General features: G+C 42.0%; 1 protein-coding gene across 2 annotated transcripts; it reads left to right on the top strand.

Annotated features, from left to right (window-relative positions):
- Positions 1-5,883: 5,883 nt before the first annotated feature.
- On the top strand, positions 5,884-18,600 carry AQP4 (aquaporin 4). Of its 2 annotated transcripts, XM_027576813.1 has the most exons (6): positions 5,884-6,010; positions 8,904-9,318; positions 10,221-10,385; positions 10,670-10,750; positions 11,210-11,318; positions 14,172-14,383. In XM_027576813.1, the coding sequence occupies exons 1-6, from the start codon at positions 5,979-5,981 to the stop codon at positions 14,246-14,248; spliced, it is 879 nt and encodes a 292-aa protein (XP_027432614.1). In that variant the 5' UTR covers positions 5,884-5,978; the 3' UTR covers positions 14,249-14,383. The 2 variants fall into 2 exon arrangements, with proteins under 2 accessions (XP_027432614.1, XP_027432612.1); XM_027576811.2 differs by lacking the exon at positions 11,210-11,318 and having other exon boundaries at positions 14,172-18,600.
- Positions 18,601-22,696: the final 4,096 nt, after the last annotated feature.

Genomic DNA, 22,696 nt, shown 5'->3' with positions numbered 1-22,696 from the left:
TATTTCCATTTCCTAATTCGGTTTGCAAAGCACGTCTGCTAATATGGCCTTATTGGAGCCTCATTCACTTGTTTATGTATCCCACAGTGTTTTTTAAAATGTGTCTTGGATCTACGCTAGGTGCTGGGGAATACAGCAATTAATTACTAAGGTTAACTAACCACTGAGATGACCAAGAGAGTATTCCCTGCTCTCACTCTGATTCCAGAATAATGACGGCATTAGATGATAAACGGGCGATTCCTGCGTGCTGGGAATAATTCTGTGATGGAATTTGGGGAACCAAAGTATTGTAGAGGCACACCATGGTGGAGGTGGTCCAAAACCAGAATGGGGTGAGGAGGGCATCCGGACTTACCATAACTTCGCAAAAACACAGGACAGAAATAACGCTCCATTCCATTTCAGAGATGAACAAGCAGCCCAGGGAGGTCAGATGACCCAGAGCCAATAACCGGGAAGTGATAGAGCCCAAGCCACCAACCCTTACTCCTTCCCCTCTTCCTGCACAATCGTATCGTCACCAAAATCACTGCTGTCACTTTGTCATCATCTTCATCACCGTCATTATCATCGCGATCGTTACAGTAAGAAATTTAACGGGACATGTATATCCGACAACTTCAGTTTATACCCAAAAATAGAGAAACAGTAAACTAGCACCAAAACACCAGTGAATGAAACAAAGACGTTACCTAGTCATGACTGTAGAGTATCACAGAGGTTTATGGTTGCTGTGGGTTCATCAAGTGACTAGAACCAGGCAAGTTTGCAACGGGCATGTTTCGAGGAATAGATAAATGTCGAGGAGGGTTTAAAAAAGAATCAGAAGGGGGCACCTGGGTGGCTCAATCAGGTAAGCGTCTACCTTCAGCTCAGGTCATGATCTCAGAGTCCTGGGATCGGGGCCCTCGTGGGGCTCCCTGCTCGGCGGGGAGTCTGCTTCTCCCTCTGCCCTTCCCCACCTCTCGTGCTCACACTCTCTGTCTCTCTCTCTCTCAAATAAATAAGTAAAATCTTTTAAATAAATAAATAAGAATCAGAGAATTGTGTGGCAAAGACTGAAGGAAAAGGGAATGGAGATGCAAGGAGCACCTTAGCTGATGGCAGATGGCAGCTGGTAAAATGTGGCCACAGTGTGGCCCCTGCAGCAGGCATACAGACTGAGGTGGAGCTAGGGAGAACATTCCGGTCAGGTGAAACCATGATGAGACTTGCCACCTCGAGGAGGCCCTGTGATTTTCTTCAGGTGTACATTTCTTCTGATTGTATGAATGTAAAAAAAGGAATTACAGAGGTCAAAGGGAAGGACCTAAGATGATTTAGGAAAGTAGCAAGAGCAAGTTTTGTCTGCATTATCAAAAACCTCATCCAAGGGAAGGTCTAGGAGAGTCAATCACATTTTTTGCGGTCACAAGATTATGACCATTTCTGCTCCTTGCTTAGAAAATGTTCTGGGGCGCCTGGGTGGCTCAGTTGGTTAAGCGACTGCCTTCGGCTCAGGTCATGATCCTGGAGTCCCGGGATCGAGTCCCGCATCAGGCTCTCCGCTCAGTGGGGAGTCTGCTTCTCCCTCTGACCCTCTTCCCTCTCGTGCTCTCTATCTCTCATTCTCTCTCTCTCTCTCTCAAATAAATAAATAAAATCTTAAAAAAAAAAAAAGAAAATGTTCTGTTTCTAGCATTACTCCAAAGTATTTTTTAAGTGCCTAGTGTTTTGGTCTACGCCCCCTGTCACAGCTCCCTGTGACATCTTGCTCTTTCCTTGAAACTGGGAATATCTTAGTTAGTCTATTAAAAACATGAGGATTCTGAGCTTTCCTGTATGATAACAGCTGGTGATAATTAGCCAAACGTTGGTTTACCTCTTCAGATGTTCAAATTTACTTGCCATTTGCAACGACGTGGATGGAACTGGAGGGTGTTATGCTGAGTGAAATAAGTCAATCAGAGAAAGACATGTATCATATGACCTCACTGATATGAGGAATTCTTAATCTCAGGAAACAAACTGAGTGTTGCTGAGTGGTGGGGGGTGGGAGGGATGGGGTGGCTGGGTGATAGACACTGGGGAGGGTATGTGCTACGGTGAGCGCTGTGAATTGTGCAAGACTGTTGAATCACAGACCTGTACTTCCGAAACAAATAAGGCAACATATGTTAAGAAAAAAGAAAAAGAAGAAGATAGCAGGAGGGGAAGAATGAAGGGGAGTAAGTCGGAGGGGGAGACAAACCATGAGAGACGATGGACTCTGAAAAACAAACTGAGGGTTCTAGAGGGGAGGGGGGTGGGGGGATGGGTTCGCCTGGTGATGGGTATTAAAGAGGGCACGTTCTGCGTGGAGCACTGGGTGTTATGCACAAACAATGAATCATGGAACACTACATCGAGAACTAATGATGTAATGTATGGTGATTAACATAACAATAAAAAAATTTTAAAAAAATAATTTAAATGTTGGAATAATTACTACTACAGACTTCAACAAGCAAACATTTAAAAACATTTCGGTGTGGCCCATGAGACCCCAAAGTCCTTTTCTTTCCCAGAGAACTGATTTTCGACTGTGGATGTCTAAGTGGCCTTTAAAATGCCCAACCAAACTCTGAACTGTCATATTAGCTGGGCTAAGAGATAAGGAGTAAGAAAAGTATCCAATCATCCAACCACATTTCTGCTTTTTTTGTGCAAGCTTCAGAGGAAACACAGTCACTCAATAAAGTCCTTCTGTTTCTCTTTCCCTCCCTCCCTCCCTCTCTTTCTCCCCATTCGTCCAGAGAAGGGGAACCCTAAACCCTTTGGAGCCCCGCCAGCAACACCAAAAAAATCTCTTGACTATTTTCCCAGGGAATTCCTGCCTTAAATGTCAGCAGAGCACAACTCCTCAGCCAAGGCAGAGTCCGCCTGGATCTGAATCAAGGAAAATGTGCCTGTGGTACCAAACGGGAGACCCTAGATCCATGGGGTACGGGGGCAGGGCCAGAGATTATCTATGGAAGTTTCCACGTCCACTGGAAAGACCCCAGTTCCCTCCGCTTCACCCCACTGAGAGATGGGAGATGAGGCAAGCATTTTGGTTCCTTGCTGCTTTTTTGATTATTTTTATTTCACTCTTCTGGTAGTGAACTTTATTTCTGGAAGCCACTCTGCATTGTAACAGTAAGGCAACATCTCTTTGAAAAGGGAACAAAGCTCTATCAAAGCCCCTTGTTGTGGGGGTTGTGGTTTCGGCTGCTGATGTTTTTCTATTTATTTGTTTGTTTTAAATGAACATACTGATAGAGAAGTGCTCTGGGGGGAATTCATGACGCTGAGATTCATGAAAAGCAAAATAAGATTTATGACTTGCGATTGGATCTGGCCCTGCCAGCCTGGAGACACTGCCCGTCTGGTACTGAGGCATCGCAGGAGTTTTTTAGTGCTTTTGTGTTCGTCTTCAATCTCTGAGTACATGAAGAAATATTAAAAGTTCTGACGGCAAGGGTGGGAGAAGGAGTCCACAAACCCCAGAGATACACATCATCACCAAAAGAAAACAGTAGGGTGTGCTACATTAAAAATCCGGAAGCAGAGTGTGTCCATCAGCTGGGTTTTGCTGAGTACTCTTGAAATTTTCATCTACTCTTCTCTCATTTTTCTCCCAGAACACTGATCTTAAATTAATGTGCCATGTTACTATCCTCCCCCAAAGATCATAGCGCTATACAGTAAGAAAGTCAGGAAGATGGCATCAGGAAATCGTTATTCCATTTTTAAAGGAATTAGGCCCTTTTCAAGTTACCAATGGGGGGGAAAAAAACATTAGATTCCAGGGCGCCTGGGTGGCTCAGTCAGGCGTCTGTCTTTGGCTCAGGTCATGATCCCAGGGTCCTGGGATCGAGTCCCACATGGGGCTCCTTGCTCAACAGGGTGTCTGCTTTTCCCTCTCCCCCTGCCACTCCCCCTGCTTGTGCTCTCTCATGCTCTCTCTTTCTCTCAAATAAATAAAACCTTTAAAAAAAAATTAGATTCCAAATCTCACTTGGCCCTGGGCCCAGGCCAGTTCAAAACTGATCAACGTAGAAGCTGTTCCTTGTATTCACCAAGGCTTCCACCTCGTATTGCCCACAACATCCTCACAAGCACGTCAAAGCTACTTTCTTCCATCATTATCCTGCATGCATTGCCCCAGACAATCCTATTGGAAGTTCTGTCCCTAGTCCAAAGAAAAGTCAGGCAAGCAGCTAATTATTGGGCAGGGCTGAAAGGGTTGCAGGAGAACCAATAACACCACCGCAAATATTTAAAAAGATAGTAAATAACACCTAATAAGAAAAACTACCTCCAGTAGGTGAACGGTTAATCCCGGGTCAATTTCCAGCCACTCTGCTGAGAGTACTGGTAAGTGCTCGAGCTGGTGCCAATTAGGGTGGCCCTTCCCTTGATGGGAATAGCCATCCCTTAGGAACTGACTGTCAACACACGCTACCAGGGCAGTGATCAGCCAGCCAGAAGAAAGGGAAAGAGTCTGAGAAACCGTGGTAACCGAGTTGTGCTGGCACTTTGTAAATTGGTGACGGGAACTTGCCAAGGCCAGGGAGTGAATGTCAATGAGCTTAGGGCAACCTGCAAGGAGTGGACCTGAAAAATGTCCTCTCGACGACTGGTGTCCCAAGGGAGCACCACTCATGGTGGGTTCCTGTGGAGAAGACCACAGGCTTCATTCACCAGAAAGAACCTAAAAGCTGCAGCATCTGTCCTGGGGTTCACAGACCTCACAGTCACTTCTGACTCAATGGTCTTAGGGTCAGGGCGATTAGCACATCTGTCTAGAAAATCAAAGTTTTCAAATTTTTTAAAAACATTTGTGACCCGTTTTTTTTTTTTTTTTTTTTAAATCGCAGTGTAAAGTCTGAATGATAAACGGCTTTAAGAGTCAACTTGAAATGATTTAAGTGTTCTTTGTGGATTCACATCAATGCCCCCTTCCCCCTCTCAACAGAATTTATTCCTACCTTCAGGGAGCACATTTTTAAAAGGCTGACCCCCTAACCACCATGGACAACCATCTCTGTGCAACCACATTCTTAAGGATGTAAATTCAGTCTTTGTTATCTGAGAATGCTTGAGACAACAATAAAATGCCCCTCTGAAATTCACACTCAAAATTTTAATTCCTCTTTCTAATAGCTTTTCACCCATTCCCAAATCTCAAGTCCCCAAAGGAGACAAGAAAACAAAACAAAAAACATTGTAATTGTGATGCATTCATTCCGCACCAGGCCCCACAAACGACGTTGTCAATCTTGTCTCTAGGTTTACAGATATTAAATTTACCTACAATTTCCAAAAATTTTGTCCCCACCCAACCTCCATATTTTTAAATTTGCTACTTCTTACCCAACAATTGTTATTAATCTAACAGTCAGTGGAGCACCCTGAAATAGTCTTATTTCCTATTTTTCCTATTATCCAAATCAGTGCCCCCCTAGCTACAAATGGACTTACCTATTGTGCTTAAAATGCTACTTCTCAGATCAAAAACTTCAAAAGAACCCACTGGATATTTAACCCCTGAAAAGCAAGTGCACTACAGCCCAGATCCCAACCCATCTCAACTGCTGGATGATACAAACTTGTTTTCTCATAGGTGCCCAATTTCAACCACAACACATAACCAAACAAGACAAATTCTCAGCAATTCTTTGTGGTGAGAAGAATCGAAATAAAACTGGGGGAAATCCTCAATTTCAAAGATTCCCAGCTAAAGAAATAGAATGTAAGCAAACATTTTGTGTTCCTGAAATGCCCTGTGTCTACAGTGATCAGGTAGAGAAAAGTTATTTCAAGTTCAAATATAACTTGCCGATTGCCACATGGTGCAGTCTTTCCACCCCTACACTCCAAAAACCCAATCAGACAAGTGGCCGTAATCTGACTCCCAGTGCACTGGGAGCTGCGGGGCAGGCAATGAGAGCCTCACTCTGGCCAGGGAAGGCATGAGTGGCAGACCCGCAGCAAGGCAGTGGGGGTAAGTCCTTCTTTGCCTTAAGGGAACAAAGCGTGGGCCAAAAGATGAAACTCTGACTCTTTTATTATAGATCTATGTGCCTTCTCAGACAGAATCTAGAAGGAAACTGTAAGGCAGGCAGATGATTCTTTTCGATCTGGGTACTGGGCATAATCATAAGAGAGACACAGGGAAGGGAGAAGAAAAAAAAAAAGGATGCTTTGTTGCAAAATCCTCCAAATATTCGAGACCTGTGCATGCACAGGGTAATTACCCTATGGAGGTAAATCTATCTGCAGTATTTTTCTTCAGAAAAATTACTCACCGGGAAGTTCAGCCGTCCAGAAGTGGATCAGGCTGTGTGTTCAGCTAGAAAATAATGTGTCCGGTTCAGTACAACCCGGGCACATCAACAAACCCCTTTTGTTCTGGGGCGAGAGAAGCAAAACAAGTAGTGTTGATCCATTTTCCGTGAGTGTGAACACATAAGGGAATATTGCTGATAATAACAGGAGCTATGACAGACTCTGCCCGCCGAGGTGAGCACTTGGAAGGTCAGGGCTATGTATGTGCTGCCTGGGAACTTTGGGGTTTGCAGCTAACTGAAGCTGTTCGCTCTGCCCTGGAAGGACATCAGATTCTGTGGGTTTTCCAAAAAAGTTAAAGCACTGTTAGGGAGCATATTTATCTACTCGAGGGCGGGGGTTGATGTTGTTGTTGTTTTAATTCCTCTAGCTGATGAAAATTTGAAGCTGAAAGAGCAACTGAGTTTCTTAAATTAGGTCTCTGGAGGGGCAGGAGTGAACAGGCAGGGAGACAGAACTTGGGGGGCCGGGCAAAGTGAGGGAGCCAGGGTATAGCCAGGAGGTGGCCTTTTGCCAGGGCCCACCTCTCTTGGTGGCACGTGGTGCTGAAAAGGGACCTGGGGTGTCCTGCCCCCCGCCCCCCAGCCTCCTTGGTTTCCTGCTTTGCCCTCTTCCTATCTTCCCGTTGAGGATATTTTTAATGTCCCTCTCAGGGCGTACTCCCTGCCCCATTCCAAGGGCTGTTTTGGCTCTTTATTTTCTCTTCCTCTAGGGAATATGATGCCATTGTCCTCCCAGCTGGGCTTTCTTGTAATTACTTGGAGGAGTTCACAGGCAGGGGACACCAAGGACCGGGGGCTGGCTGTCCCCCTTCTGGAGCCACCCCACCTTGGGCCAAAAATTGGTTTCTCCTTCCAGCTCTGAAGCAAAGCCCCATATCAAACCAGAGGCTGAGTTGAGATCCTAAAGGTCAAGAGGGAGTTCCCCTAGCCCTTTTTAGCACAGCATTTCCCCACTGCTCATCCAGAACCCAGGCTCCTGGGAAGGAGGGGCGGGGGGGGGGGCTCCTTCCTTATACATCAAGGGGAAAGCTGTGATAACTCTACCCTGTTCAAATACCTGGCTTTCTCTCCTAACCCTTTTCATAGTCCTCTGGTGATCAGAGTCTCTCCACACTCCTTCGCTCTCCCCACTATCACAGGCAAAAGATAAGGGCAAATAACTTGAATAATGGGGTAACTAGAGTAATTGCCCCCACATTGGGAATTCTAGCCATTTCTTGCCCAAGCCAGCAGTTGGCACTAATATCCTCAAACCCCATCACTTCTCAGCTCCAGAGATCCTCAGACAATAAGAGGAAAACAGACTGGAGGAAGAAAATGCTCCCTCCCAACGGCTGTCTTGCTGCACCCCACCCTCCTCCCAGCTCCCCAGCACACCCACAAGGTCCCCCAGAATTGGCGCCCCCGCCGTCTTTCTGGGCCACTCTGAAGGAGGAGAAGGCCGCCAAGAAGACGCTGGAGAACAGCCACTCTCCGTGGAGCCTTCTGCTCCGAGGGCCACTGCCCCCTGCCCCGCGCCCCCGCCGCTGGTCCCCGCACTCGGCTGCCCCTGGAGGGCGCAGACCGTGTGCCCGGGGCGCCCACACCCGCCTCCAGGGTCCCTTTGGGGACGCGTGTCTGAGGGGTCACGTCGGGGGTCGAGAGAGGGTCAGGCACAAGAAGGGACTGTCGCCCAGCCCTGCAAAGCACGGCGGAGGCCAGGATGCAGCCTCCCCCGCGCGGCTGCTGGGACGCCTGGAACAGGGGCGGGGCGGGGGCGGGGCGGGGGTGGGGCAGGGGCGGGGCCGGGGCTGGTTGGTGGCTGTTTGTCCACCTGGCACCCGCCCGCGGGTGGCCGCTCCCCTGGGGCCCGAGGTTGACACGGCCCAGCGCCGCGCGCCCAGGTCCGCAGGGCAGACGGAGGGAGTGTCCCTGTCGCCGCTCCGGCCCTGCCAGTTCCCACCGCCCCGGCCAGTCACCCTGAGTTCCCCTACCCCGAAGGACTTTACCTTCTCCAAAGACCGGCTTCAGCATTCCTGGCCTCCTCGCGGGCCTCTTCCCTAATCCGCAGTCTCTGCTGGGGGAGAGGAGCATCACGCTCCACAAATCCATTTTCAGAGGGCCACTTTGAGCAACAAAGTGCAAAACTGCAAAAGACCTCCCCCCCTTTTTTTTATTGCTTTACGTTCAAAATATAAATGGCATGTTGAAAGTACATTGAAACTTAAAAACTTGCTCTGAGGGAATTAACTCTTGCTCTGAGGTAAATATATTCCCTTCTTAATTGTTTAAGAAACTCGATTTAGACATTTTCCTTTCTAGGGACACATCGGTGCAACTGGATGGGCTTTGACCGTTAAATAAAAGGAGGCTAGCATCACAATTTGACTGTTAAGGAGACAATTAATTAATTAAGTAGGTTTTCTGGAGGCATTCTTTCTTGATACGCAAATAACCTTTGAGGGGGCCCTTCCCCACAGTCCGGCAAGATTACACGCCTGGAGTCCACCCAAATTCAATTCCTGAACCCTGCTTTGGTAAACTGATTAGGATATGTTTTCTTTTCAGTAAGTGTGGACAATTGTGTAGAAGAGAGAGCATCATGGTGGCCTTCAGAGGGGTCTGGACTCAAGCTTTCTGGAAGGCAGTCACAGCAGAATTTCTGGCTATGCTCATCTTTGTGCTCCTCAGCCTGGGATCTACCATCAACTGGGGGGGAACGGAAAAGCCCCTACCTGTCGACATGGTTCTCATCTCCCTCTGCTTTGGACTCAGCATTGCAACGATGGTGCAGTGCTTCGGCCACATCAGCGGCGGCCACATCAACCCTGCTGTGACAGTGGCCATGGTGTGCACTAGGAAGATTAGCATCGCCAAGTCTGTCTTCTATGTCACGGCCCAGTGCCTGGGCGCCATCATCGGAGCCGGGATTCTCTACCTCGTCACACCTCCCAGTGTGGTGGGGGGCTTGGGGGTCACCACGGTAACATCTTTAGCTCTTATTTTCAAACTAGGACTCCGGGCTTCTTGCAGACCCCTGCTACAGGACACCCCGATGGCCTGAGAGACTTTCCTAAAATTGCTAATTTCTTCCCAGAGAATTTCTGATGACTCTTGATACCCGTGAAAACTGATCCCAGCAACACTGATTGTATGCATATATAATCATTGTTTGTTATCAAGTGACTTGAATATTATTAAGTCTGGGTGGCACAAAAATTGTGTTGGTTTTTTTCCCTGGGTCTCACTCCCATCCCAGTGACTATACTAGACTATATCTTTAGCTTAAGGCATTTTTATTACAACTATTTGTTGGTTCGCTAGCAGAAGAAACAATTTTGTTTCTTGTCACTTTCATGAGATTTAAAATGATCTACATCAAGGGTCACACTTAAAAAAATAAATTGACGTTTGATCCTAGCTTTGTCCTTAACTGGTTAGGAACATTCAGTTGTTAGCTCAGCACCAAGATTGATTAAAAAAACACACACACAGTTTAAATTTTAATCGAAATATATATTAATTAATTTAAACCTAATTAATGGATTTAATCATTGCCTTATAAAATTACAAGACTCTCAAGAAACTCCTGTATAAGTTAGGTTCAGCAGTGGCACATTTTGCTTCCTTTGTAGAAAAGGACATTCAGCACAAATTCCCACTTGGTCATTGTAGGAGTAATTAATTATCTGTGATGGCCCAAAATGAGTGGAAATTCATTCCATTTTTTTGGATGCAGAGGGAGCGTCTCACTTGTGGGGTGGAACAGAGGGCTCAAATTAACCATTGCTTTTTCCAATGACGAAGTATGCCTTTCACAATGATAGGTTATCACAGAAAATGTACTCATGCTTCAATTCAAATGGAGCATTTCTCTCTTTCTAGGTTCATGGAAATCTTACTGCTGGTCACGGTCTCCTGGTGGAGTTGATAATCACATTTCAGTTGGTGTTTACTATCTTTGCCAGCTGTGATTCCAAACGGACTGATGTCACTGGTTCAGTAGCTTTAGCAATTGGATTTTCTGTTGCAATTGGACATTTATTTGCGGTAAGTTTCCAAGTCCATTTAAATAATTAATTCATTTCATTTAGCCTCACCCTAGAGCTGGCTTAAAGATCTTGTGTTTATAGCTGTAGTTCTTTAGTATCCAGCCACATTTGTCCATTTTAGGTGATTATTTTGCTAACTTTATGATGAGAATGTTGATATGGCTGCTAACATCTTGACAGTTTCTCTAACCGACTTGGCAAATGGTAGCAAATTGCAGTGAACGCTTCCTGCTCCTAGTCCCGTTTCAGCAATGTCTGAAGTGGTTTTCTTTTTCCCTATAGATCAATTACACCGGTGCCAGCATGAATCCCGCCCGATCCTTTGGACCTGCAGTTATCATGGGAAATTGGGAAAACCACTGGGTAACCCTCCTGTTGATAATTCTTGTCCTCCTACACTTGAGGACAATTACCCATGGAGCTCTTTTTTTTTTTTTTCTTTGCTCGCTAGTTTTCTTACTCCCTCCCAAACTTGACTCCCCACTTTCCTACACCCTTCATAAAGACCAGGGAGAGACTAGCCCAGATCTACTGTAAAACATCACATCTTATATCTGCTCGGGGCCTTTGGTGATAGTCTTTCTTTTTTAACAAGCGCTGCCCTGGGCACTGTATGTGATAGACTTACCTATGTGGAACAAGTGAAAAATCAGGGTGATTTGGTGAATATGGGGTTTCACTCATTGTAAGTAAAGCCTTCCCGGCAAAAACAAAATATACACTTGCAAAAAAAATTAAAAGAAGAAAGAAATGCTTAAAAGCACTGCCCACAGCAAAAATATTTATCTTTTTTGTTTACAAAAACATGAACCCACTTAATAGTATGTGAGTCAGAAGCATTTGAACTGCAGATGGAGAAGAATCAATGTTGGGGATGTTTATGCTGTTATCACCATAACCATACTGGAAACATCGATGACTTTCCGAAGAGGTACACTCTCCAGTCTCATGGCCAACCTACTTGCTCATGTGGTGGCAGTGCTTCCAGAGAGTAGCGATATCCATTTTTAAATATCGTGATCCATTTTATTTCAATTGTTTCTTACAAGAAAGGAATTTAAATTCCTTGAATGAATAACATGGCAGTGTTAAGGCCCCTCTTAGACTAACTTAAAATAACCAATAAAAATATGAGTCTTATGCAAGCCAGCCTCAAGTAGGGCAACCTTTGATTGTCACTTATGTGCCATGAATGCTATTTTACAACTTTTATTTTTAATTCATGAATATAACCATATGTCACTTGTGTTTTAATCTCATTCACACAGTGGTTATTGACCCAGTTACATCCACCCAACCGTGGTATACATTACAAATGACAGGAAATCGCACCACTACTATAGGCATTCACTGATAAAAAACTGTATTGAGTTTTTAAAAGTAATTTAAATCCTTAAAGAATGAGAGTCAGTGTTCAAAAGCAAAATTTTGGACCCAGCCACGCAAAGAATGTCAACATATACCACCCATGAGATTGGTCATTTTGCCACCGATATTTCCATTTATGTCTCAAAAAATTTGCCACATTAATAGGAATGGAAATTTTTAATGGGCAGTATATAGTTACTTATGGTAAAGGTACAACTGTTAAGTTCAACTTTATTAAATTTGAACTATTTTTGTAATTACAATTTAGACAAATAACAATTTTTAACTTTAGTTATGAAGACTTTAAAATGTGGATGAAAATATATGGCTTTTATTAATCACCTACTGGTTGTGGTAGGCTAGCTAAAATTTGACTAGTAGCAAAATATTTAGCTTGTTGACTGAATTAAAGTTTTCCCCTTATTCCTATTTTATAACAAACTTAATCCCACTGAATACGAAGTGCTTATTCTGTAGCAATGGTTGTGTGGATTTTAGAACTAATTTACAGCACGTTTGCAGACTGATTGATAGAATAACATCAAAATATTAATGGTGAGTTTTCTAGGGAGTGCAATGACACTGTTTTAGTTTTCCTCTTCACACTTTCTATATATCTATATTTTTAGCAAGAAAAATTATTGACCTTTATAAATTTGGAAAGTCATTTTAAAGTATGTTATGACTTCTGTTTTGGAATAGCAACCTGAAACTGAGATTTGCTCTTTTGGGGGAGCGTGTAGCCAGATGTCTTCCTTGTAGGAGTTTTGGGGATGCATTGTAATTATTTAGCAGTCCCTTGTCTCCCTTGTGGGAGTCGTTGCATGGCGAATAGAACATATCTAATGAGCTTTTACTAAAGGAACAGAGAGCAAAGACATTTAGAGGAGGGCTCTCATTTCTCCTTTGAACGGGCAGGGAGAAGGTCAACTCTTACATGGTTTCTTTCTGTTCAAGATAAGGAGCTTGGTCTTTGCAGCCACTCCACCAGGAGTTTCCATGTGAAGTGTATGTGCTCAGCAACAGCTCACATTTTGAATTTTCTTTAGATTTTGCAGTGAGGATGCCACATGAAATTAATTTCCAGAGAATGTCAAGCAAGAAGCATTCCTCTTATTTTTTTCAAATAAAAGGGGAGGTACATGGAAAGCGGTGCAGTAGTTCAAAAAAGAGGCTTGAAATCACACAGACCCGAAATCCCAGTTCAAGCACTTGCTAAGCATGAAATCCTAAGCAAGCTTCTTGCCCTCTCAGGGTGTCAGCCTTCTTACCCATAAAATCTGGACAATAATCATATCTACCTCAAAGGTTGCTGTTGGAATTACATGACTTAATACAAGAAAAGTGCTAAGTACAGCTGGCTCAGGAAACAAGGTTTCCATTGCTCCACTGAATCTGTTGAATGAATGTCCACTATTCTGCTGCATATATGTGCTCCAAGCAAACGTTGAGGTTTACCAAAACTCAACATTTAGTTTACTCTAGACACAATAACAGTATGATAAAAAGCTTCCATTTGTTGAATGAAAAATCCTATGGAGTTGCTAATCCTCAACTAACCATCACCCATAAACCCAGTACTGGGTTTTTTTCACCAAGTGACCATGGTAGGAACCGTGAGGATGAAAGAAGAGTAATGAACAAATCATGAGGTTTTCAATGAATCAAATCACCAGATTTTAGGGAAGAAAAGCGTGTAGCATACAGAAAATGACTCACCGCCAGCCTATTCACATACAACTTTAAATTGTCTAGGAAATGTGGAATGGAGCCTGTTGCTATGAAATTGGAACTAATAAATACAAGTATTATTTCAATTTAATTTTTACAACCTATGAGGTCTGTATTATCATAATCCCCACTTTGCAGATGAGGAAATGAAGTTTTAAGGAAGTTAAGTAACTGAATCAAGAATTCACCAAATTGCTAAGTGGTGGAGCTGGGATTCCACTGATTCTCTGCTGAGTAACTATAGCTCAAATGATAAAATCTGTATATTGATTGCGATTAGGTAGGAAACCAAAATAAAATGGCAATATTAAGAAAATAAGGTGGGTACTCTCCAGAAATTCTTTTTTTTCCTGAAGAATTCTTAGTGTATCCTTTGTAGGCAACACCATCAAAGAGGGGTTATCTCAACTTTAAGGATTATCAGAAAAATGGAAAGGAAATAACTAATGAAAGCAAGAAAAGAGAAAACAGCCTTTCCTTATTTTCTGTTCGTATGTTATTTAGCAATTTGTGGATCTCTGATGTGCAGATGATGTATTTTCTTATATTCTTTCCAATCTTGCTTTCTTCTGCACAGCACACTTGCTCTCTTAATGTTAACCAGCTAGGCTCTAGATTCATGAGTTGTTCAAAAGAATAGTTTTCCTCCACTTTCACTCCATAACTCTTCCATCTTTTCCCCCAGATATATTGGGTTGGACCGATAATAGGAGCTGTCCTCGCTGGTGGCCTTTACGAGTATGTCTTCTGTCCAGATGTTGAACTCAAACGTCGTTTGAAAGAAGCCTTCAGCAAAGCTGCCCAGCAAACAAAGGGGAGCTACATGGAAGTGGAGGACAACAGGAGTCAGGTAGAGACTGACGACTTGATCTTAAAACCTGGAGTGGTGCATGTGATTGACATTGACCGGAGCGAGGAGAAGAAAGGGAAAGACCCGTCGGGTGAGGTGTTGTCTTCTGTATGACTAGAAGATGGCACTGAAAGCAGACGTGAACCCTCAGAACTGTCCTCAGATTTCCTTCCACCCATTAAGGAAACAGATTTGTTATAAATTAGCCATGCACAGGGTTGTTTTTTCATGTCTTATTATTTAGGCTACACAAGAAATATTTCTTTGTTCTACCAAGGAGGAATGGAAGAAACCTATTGTGAATTCCAAATCTAAAAAAGAAGTCTTCTTAAAGTGTCCCAAAAGCAAATATGAATCTAATTTATCCTGCTGCCATTCATTAATAATCAATTTAAAATGTGTATCAAGATTTGGTTAAGTCTTGCCTGGCAGAACTTAGAGACATACCTATCAGTTTATTCCTCCTCAACCATGACCCTGGGATTGTCAATCCTCGTTTGAGTATTTATTCCACTGAGTCAAATTTTTCAATGACAAGGGACAGTATGTCACAAAGTCATGCACATTCAACAGAGGAAATATAAGAAGCTCTCTTATGGGAAGTCCCTTATTATAAACTACCTTGGCAAAAGAATATTAACAAGGGTCGTTGCTAATGAAATGTTTCCATTTTATATGTCAAATACCCAACTTTCAACCTGAACTCCAATTCATAATATTCCTTCCTTTTCCTCAGTGTCCAAGGTAATGTCGACCTAAAGCCCAGAAATTTGAAGAATGTTCAGAAACCCTGTATATTTATTGGTTCCATCTAATAAAATATCCAAAGCATAAGAAACACCTATTAAAACAAACAGGACAAACAGACTCATAAGATTTTACTGGAGTGGAGGAAAAATTACCATTATAAAAAACCATAAGGAAAGAGGAACCTATATTCTGGAATAAAATAGTTGATCTGTTTTCAGTGCACATCCTCAAATACACCACATGAGGTTAAATATCCAAGCTTTTAACCACTTAACCATGTTGCTTATTTTCTTAATTTATTGGCAAAACTGGGGGTTTTGTTTGTGACTTTGGTTATCTATATGTAAACATTAGCTGAGATTTCTTTTTCATAACAAGAACATAACTAGCTGAATCCTAACTTTTTGTTATTAAGCTCTGCTCACTCTGGAAGGTGTCAAGTGGGGCCCTACCCAGTCCCCATTTCTGCTTCTCTGTCACTTCTCATGAAGTTCGTTGATAATCTTCAGTGTGGCATGTGATGGTATTTTAATGAATGAAAATGCAGGAGAGACAAGGAAGGCCATGGTTGCAGAGTAAAAGGGTGAGGACATCAGAACACTCCATATTCAGAGCTGACTAGACCACCAATCTTTCATTTGTAGAGATATTGTACCTAGGAACCCAACACCATTTTTAAGTATTTTCATTATTGACTCATTTATTTGTCGAGACATCTGTTCCTCCTGAACTGCTCTGCCTTAAGTTAGTAGAATGGTCTCTGGAAACCCCAGTCTCTATCATCTTAACCACCCAGGCTAGACTTTTTCTTAGACAAAGAGCTGCAAATGTCAATTTAATTGAACAAAGAGCTAGTAGGGAAGCGAAAAACCCATCACTGCAAAGAATTGCTTGAAAACAAGCTGATAATCAAGGGCTTTCTTCTCCCACGCACAGTTCCAACTATGTGCCACTTTTTAGTGTTAGTAGAGGTGTGTGTATGTGGCAAAGAGATAATGGACCACTATTCAACCTGATTCTCTTCGGTGCTAAGAAAATGATGTGCGAGGTCTGCAGGGAGGCATCACACCAGAGCAGTGCCTGGGAGTGTCACTGGTGGTTTTCATGGACGATTCCTAACCCCCAGGCCCCTTGCTCAGATGTGTGGCCAACCACACCCTCCACCAGGGAGACCCATTGTTTCCTGTTTGGGGTGGCATCTATAGGAAGTAGGGTAAGATTCTAATGATGGTTTATGCTTGTCTTTTCAAACGTTTGTACGGTATACCACTAAAGGCTTAAAATCAGGGGAGGGGAGTTGTAAGCTCAAAAGATAATGCTATCAACCAGGGCAAACATGTCAGCTCAAAAGTTAACAAGGAAAAGTTAAACAGATTTTTCTAATATGCTTACAATTTGCTGGCTTACAATCGATTTTATTCAGCCATATGGTTTACTTCTTATACACTCACTTTTATACTCACTTCCAGTTAAAGTATTTAATAAGTTAGTGCTTAAAAAAAAATAGGCATGAATGATGTTTTTGTAAATTGTTTTCCAGCAACCAGCAGAGTGCCTGGCACTTAGTAGGTATGTGTTAGTTAATAAAAATATATGAATTTCATTTAGGATTTAAGAATGTAAGTAACTTTCTTCTAATCTTGTTTTTGCTCAGTATTTAATAAAAGCTTGATTTCAAGGACTACTAAGGGAAGGCAATATAAATGTAAAAACCACAAAATATATTTTTGCATTCTACTATTTCAGAGGCATAGAGTGAATGGAAAGCTTTAGCACTTTTTTTTCCCCTGCATATGAGACAACATATTTTGTATTTCACTCAAGGCTCTGCCAGTAAAAAGTAATGAAATTGTACCTTTCTAATGACACCTATGCAGCAGGGGTCTATTGCCTTGTGGATGGCACCAAATTATCCAAATGTATTAGGACACGAGGGCTTTTCCCTTTAATCCCTTCTTATTAATGAAGTGCATCGTGCTGCTCCCAGGAGAGGACTGCTGACAGATAGACAGAAAGAGATCAGAGAGAAAAAACTGGAAGGATATAAATGAATTATACCCAGCCAGGAAGCAATGCCAAGTGTCTCTTCCCTATGGAAAAATACAACAAGCACCCCAAAATTGTGAGATGGTCCCTACAATGAAAATGTATATAGTTTGTCAAAAGAAGTACAAAGGGTAAGAGTCGTTTTTAAGTTTGCCGGGGGGGGGTGCTTTCTTAAATATTTGGGGCCCAGCATCTGAATGTATTTTTTCATTGTTGAAGTTGGCTTTTCTTTTTTCCCAAGAGTCCTAAACTTTTACACTGGAAGGAAATATTTTCTGGTACCTAAACTGTTGCCTAGATGTAAGATTCCTGTACTTTGTGTCTACCATTTGATGCTTTTCATAAATTCTTCCCCTTTCTGACTCTTCTCCTAATGTAGTTGATATGTCCTAGCTGTCACTCAGTCTGAAAAAAAAGGGATTAGAAATATCTGAATAACATAGATGATGGCATTAAACTATCTGATTAATTGTTAAAGGTCTGATTCCAAATAGGACAGACTATTCTTCTTAGGCCGTGAAACCCTGCAACTTAACTTACTGATTTCAATTCAGTAACGAACAGGAAAATTCCAAAATAGAGTAGCAAACTGAAGCACTAAAATTAATCCTATTGAGGCCCTTTGTTGCATCGTGTTGATATTATCCCTGCCTGTTGTGAACATTTCACAGAGAAATTGCCTTTGTGACAACTAGATGACAGTAGGAGCTCAAGAGACAGCCTTATCAGATAATACAAGGCCAATATAACTTGTCCTTATAAGCACTATAGAATGGGCAAACTCAGAATATCTTATGCCTGAAAGTAATTCTGTCTTTATGTTTATGTTCATGGCATCAAAATTTTTAGGAAGACGTGACTACTATCTGGAAAGTGCACTGAACAAAACTCACTTTCTTTACCACAAATTTTGTGTGCTTGCATTGTATTGTAATACTTTATAGATCACCCCAAAATAGCAGTAACTTTTGAAATTCGTAGTTCTCTGAAATACATAGAAGACATTTAATTTGGGGCTCAAAAACTGTGGCCACTCACTTTTGCAGATGACCATACCCTATGAAAGCAGTTATAGTGTCACCCACACCTGTTAAAATCCAAGAGCTAAAAATTACACCTAATCTATATAACCCGTTGGAATATATTTTTAGATTCTCTTCAGGATTAATTAGATAAGCATGCAGTTTATGCAAATATAATTGTTTATCACTTTTATGACCCAAATCACTATTGTAATTCCTGATAAACTGGTGAGAATAAACTAAGCATATGATTATATTCACAATTATTTATTAATGGAAATATTATCCCAACATCAGAGCTAATGTTGAGATTTAAACTGTAATGTCTAAAATGTCTAATATTTGGAATAATCTATTAAGTATTAGCATTGTAGTTGATTTCCATGAATTGCATTGTATCTCATACTACTAAGTTTGTGCAAATAAACTTTTAATGTTTAAAAAGTAAGCATTGCATCTGATAATGTTTGAAAATTCACTCATAGTTTTTTCAAGTTAGATCTTGCAAGCATCCTTTAGAATGACCCAAAGGTTTAGATATTTGAGTATAATCAACACCAAATGAAACAGCGGTGGTATCTATATAATGAAATGCATTTTTTGGAAGGCTGCAGAGGATACACTATGGTAGGCCCTGATGGACACAATGAAAATTGTACTTTCACGGGCTTACTTCTAAATGTTCACATCCATGCAGAATAGGCCATTGAAGATCAGCTATCATTACAGTGAGTCTGAAAGTGAAGACTTTATCAACTGTGACTCGGATGAGGCTGGTATTGCTAAATAGATGATCCATCCTTAGGGCATTTGGCAGAGTCTGCCTACCCAGATGGATAATGTAGGCACAGTGAATACTGGAACACTCCCTTGGGTTCTTAGTTTGAGGGGCTCCTCAATTTTGAGAGGCTATAGACCCTCAGGGAAGAATTGAAGACAATCATTTGTGTAGTGTGCAACCCATCAGATGAGTAGTGAATGATGCCTTTGGAGCCAGGTGGACACGTACCTCTCTTACAGCATTTGTCAGTGTTCGCCAATATAGCAATGGCAGTATTTCACATTGTAGTGAAATAGCTTGTGTAGGTATCTGTCTCCCCTACTAGCTTCTAAACTCCTTAAGGGCTAGGATGATATTTTATTTCTTCCATATCCCCCACCCACAGCACTGAGCACCAGGCTTGACATTTCACTCAATATATGCTCGTTGCATGGATGAATAAAGAACTTAAGGAGTATCTCACAATCACGAGGAAATACTACAAAGCACTGTACCTCAATCTAGTTGCTCTTGCCGTTGTGTAGATGTGTGCTAAATATTTGAATTCTTATAGTTCCAGTTAGGAGCCTGAAAGTAGCTCAAGCACTAAAGAAAAAGCAAAGAAAAAATGCACAGAAAGAATAAAACACTAATTGGATTTCTAAAATTTATACCTAATGGGTAGGCAACAAGACATGTTTTCATTGCTGTATTTATACAATGGCCAGATGTTAAACGAAATTTAGCTCAATGAGTATTTCAGCAAGAAAAGTATTTTAACAAGCATGGGAAGCTAGAGATATAAATGTCAGCCTGATTTTAGATAATTATCCTGCTTGGAAAATGTCCAAAATAATATGTCACCTGAATAATTCTTACTATTTTTTTTCATTTGTCTACCTCTTCACTCCTCAGTTTTTTTTTTTAAGGTTTTATTTATTTATTTGAGAGAGAGAATGAGAGAGAGAGAGCACGTGAGAGGGGGGAGGGTCAGAGGGAGAAGCAGACTCCCTGCCGAGCAGGGAGCCCGATGTTGGACTCGATCCCGGGACTCCAGGATCATGACCCGAGCCGAAGGCAGTCGCTTAACCAACTGAGCCACCCAGGCGCCCCTTCACTCCTCAGGTTTAAGGAGACATTGAGAACTTTAGAAAGCTGAGTTGAGTTCTCCCTCCACGTAGTCAGAAACCTCTGAGAAACTGTGGCACTGATTTTTGAAAGCTTTATGCATAGCATAGTGATAGCACATGGCTAGTGCTCAATGAAAGCATGGTGAATGGATGAATCGATGGATGGATGGAGGAGTGGATTGATGAGTGGATGCAAGTGGATGGATGGATGGAGGAGTGGATGGATGAGTGGATACAATCTGGAGACATGAAATTAATATGTGAACAGATGGCAATCCTAGCCTGGATTCTTTTTCCCTTATGAAAGCATTGGCCATAGGTCAGGAAGGTAGAGGAGAAATGTATGGATTAGAATAATTACCAACTATGGGTATATATATGGGATTTTATAATTTATAAATATTACTCTCAATTATTTAATCTACATTAAATGGAGTAAGCATTACTATCATCTTCATTTCCAAAGATGAGAAAAGCAAGTGTCAATGAGATTAAGTAAATTACCCAAGATTATACCCAAGATTATCCCCAAGAATAAAGCAAAAACTAGGGATGTCTGGATGGCTCAGTCAGTTAAGCATCCAACTCTTGATTTCACCTCAGGTCATGATCTCAGGGTCGTGGGATCGAGCCCTGCATCGGACTCTGTGCTGACTATGGAGCCTGCTTGAGATACTCCCTTTCCTTCTCCCTCTGCCCCTCCCTGCTCACGGTCTCTCTCTCTCTAAAATAAAGGGGGGGGGGCGCCTGGGTGGCTCAGTTGGTTAAGCGTCTGCCTTCAACTCAGGTCATGATCCCAGAGTCCTGGGATAGAGCCCCCTGTCAGGCTCCCTGCTCAGTGGGGAGACTACTTCTCCCTCTACTGCTCCCTTTGCTTGTGCTCTCTGTCTCTCTCTCTCTCTCTCTGTCAAATAAATAAATAAATAAAATATTTAAAAATTAAAAAATTAAAATAAATTTTTAAAAGTACAGCAAAAATTGGATCTCATATCCTAATTAATCCCATTTCCCTAAATTATTCCCCTAAATCACACAAAGTTCTCCCATTTCTTCCATTCTTCTATCAGTTTAATTTCCCATCAGCCATGTTTCCTTAAGTGGCAAGAAACATATACTATCCATGCGAGAGGAAATCCTTATGTACAACACTGACAAAGGGCAATATATTAAGTACTACAGACCTGGACTATCACAGACCTTAAAGAAATAGTGTTGGGGCATCTGGCTGGCTTAGTTAGTGGAACACATGAGTCTTGACCTCAGGGTTGTGAGTTCGAACCCACTTGTGAGTTTGAACCTACACTGGGTGTAGAGATTACTTAAAAATAAAATCTTGGGGAAAAAAAGGATATAGTGTTAGTTGCTTCAAGGGGGAAACTTTGGATAATTTCAGACATTTTTCATTGATATTGTTCCTTTTGAAAATATTATAAGGATCACTATTTGAGATATTTTTTCATTTGATCCAGAAAAGAGAACCAAGGTTCTCTTTTTTCTCAGTCTATGTAGACTCCTCTGAGCCACTACCATGTATTGTGTCTTATCCGTGGTACTGTAGGCTTCCGACTACTCCAACATTCATATCTGCTTCTTCCAAGCCTTTGACTTTTCATATCCAATAGAGATTGCAGTGTGGTTAAACTTCTCAGTTGTTCCCGACTTCACCTCTCATTATCATTTTGACCACTTCTGAAGCGATTATTCAAATATTCAAGTACAAATGCCACAAAGATAAATCAGCTAAACTTACAAAGTGTTTTTGAAAGGGACTTTGAATGGCCAAGAAAACTCTTTCTTTACGGAGCAGGGCTATGACAGACACCTCTTGCACAATATACTTTCCACTTTCTAGCTTAAATTTCCTGGCTTTTTAAATAAAATAAAATTATCATAAGGGAACCAATAAAATGGTGTTTGGAAATAATCTGAGCTTACCCTAGATCAGTCTATAAAGTTTACAGACTGGTTTTTTGTTGTTTTTTGTTTGTTTGTTTGTTTGTTTTAAGTAGGCAGGGAGAGGGGGGAAGGAGGTGGGGGGAGGGGAGGGGGAGAGAGAGAATCCCAAGCAGACTCCACACCCAGCGTGAAGCCCAAAGCAGGCCTCGATCTCATGACCCTGAGATCATGACCTGAGCCCAAATCAAGAGTTGGACACTCAACCGACTGAGCCACTCTTACAGACTGTATTTTTTTAATAAGACAAAATAAAGGTTATTTTTGGGTGGGCTAAGTTATAACATTGTTACAACAGCAACAGCTTTGGGAAGTAACTGAATAGGAGAGCCCTTGTCAGTACTTTCCCTTTCCTGCAACAGTAAGAGGAGATTTTCATGTACAAAACAGAACTGAACATACACCTAGTACCTGTGTGTTGGCAAACGACAGGGTTGTAGATTAAGTCCCTCAATACTTTGACTCAGACTCTCAGAAGACAACAATCTCATAAAATATAGAGATGTATAACCAATGACTACGAGAAACCATAACTAAATTGATTCAATGTAGGGCTCCCAGAGGGGAAAGAGGAAAGACAGGGAAGAGGGAGGGAGGGCAGTCAGGAATCCCCCAGTCACAGTAAAGCGCTAGGCTCCTAGGGCTCCTGCCCCCACCCAGTACAGAAGTTGCTAACACAGCAGTTGCCCGTATGCACAG

Source organism: Zalophus californianus, chromosome 14, assembly GCF_009762305.2.
Source record: "Zalophus californianus isolate mZalCal1 chromosome 14, mZalCal1.pri.v2, whole genome shotgun sequence".
Classification (NCBI taxonomy): domain Eukaryota; kingdom Metazoa; phylum Chordata; class Mammalia; order Carnivora; family Otariidae; genus Zalophus; species Zalophus californianus.
This window is presented reverse-complemented; position numbering and strand designations above follow the sequence as displayed.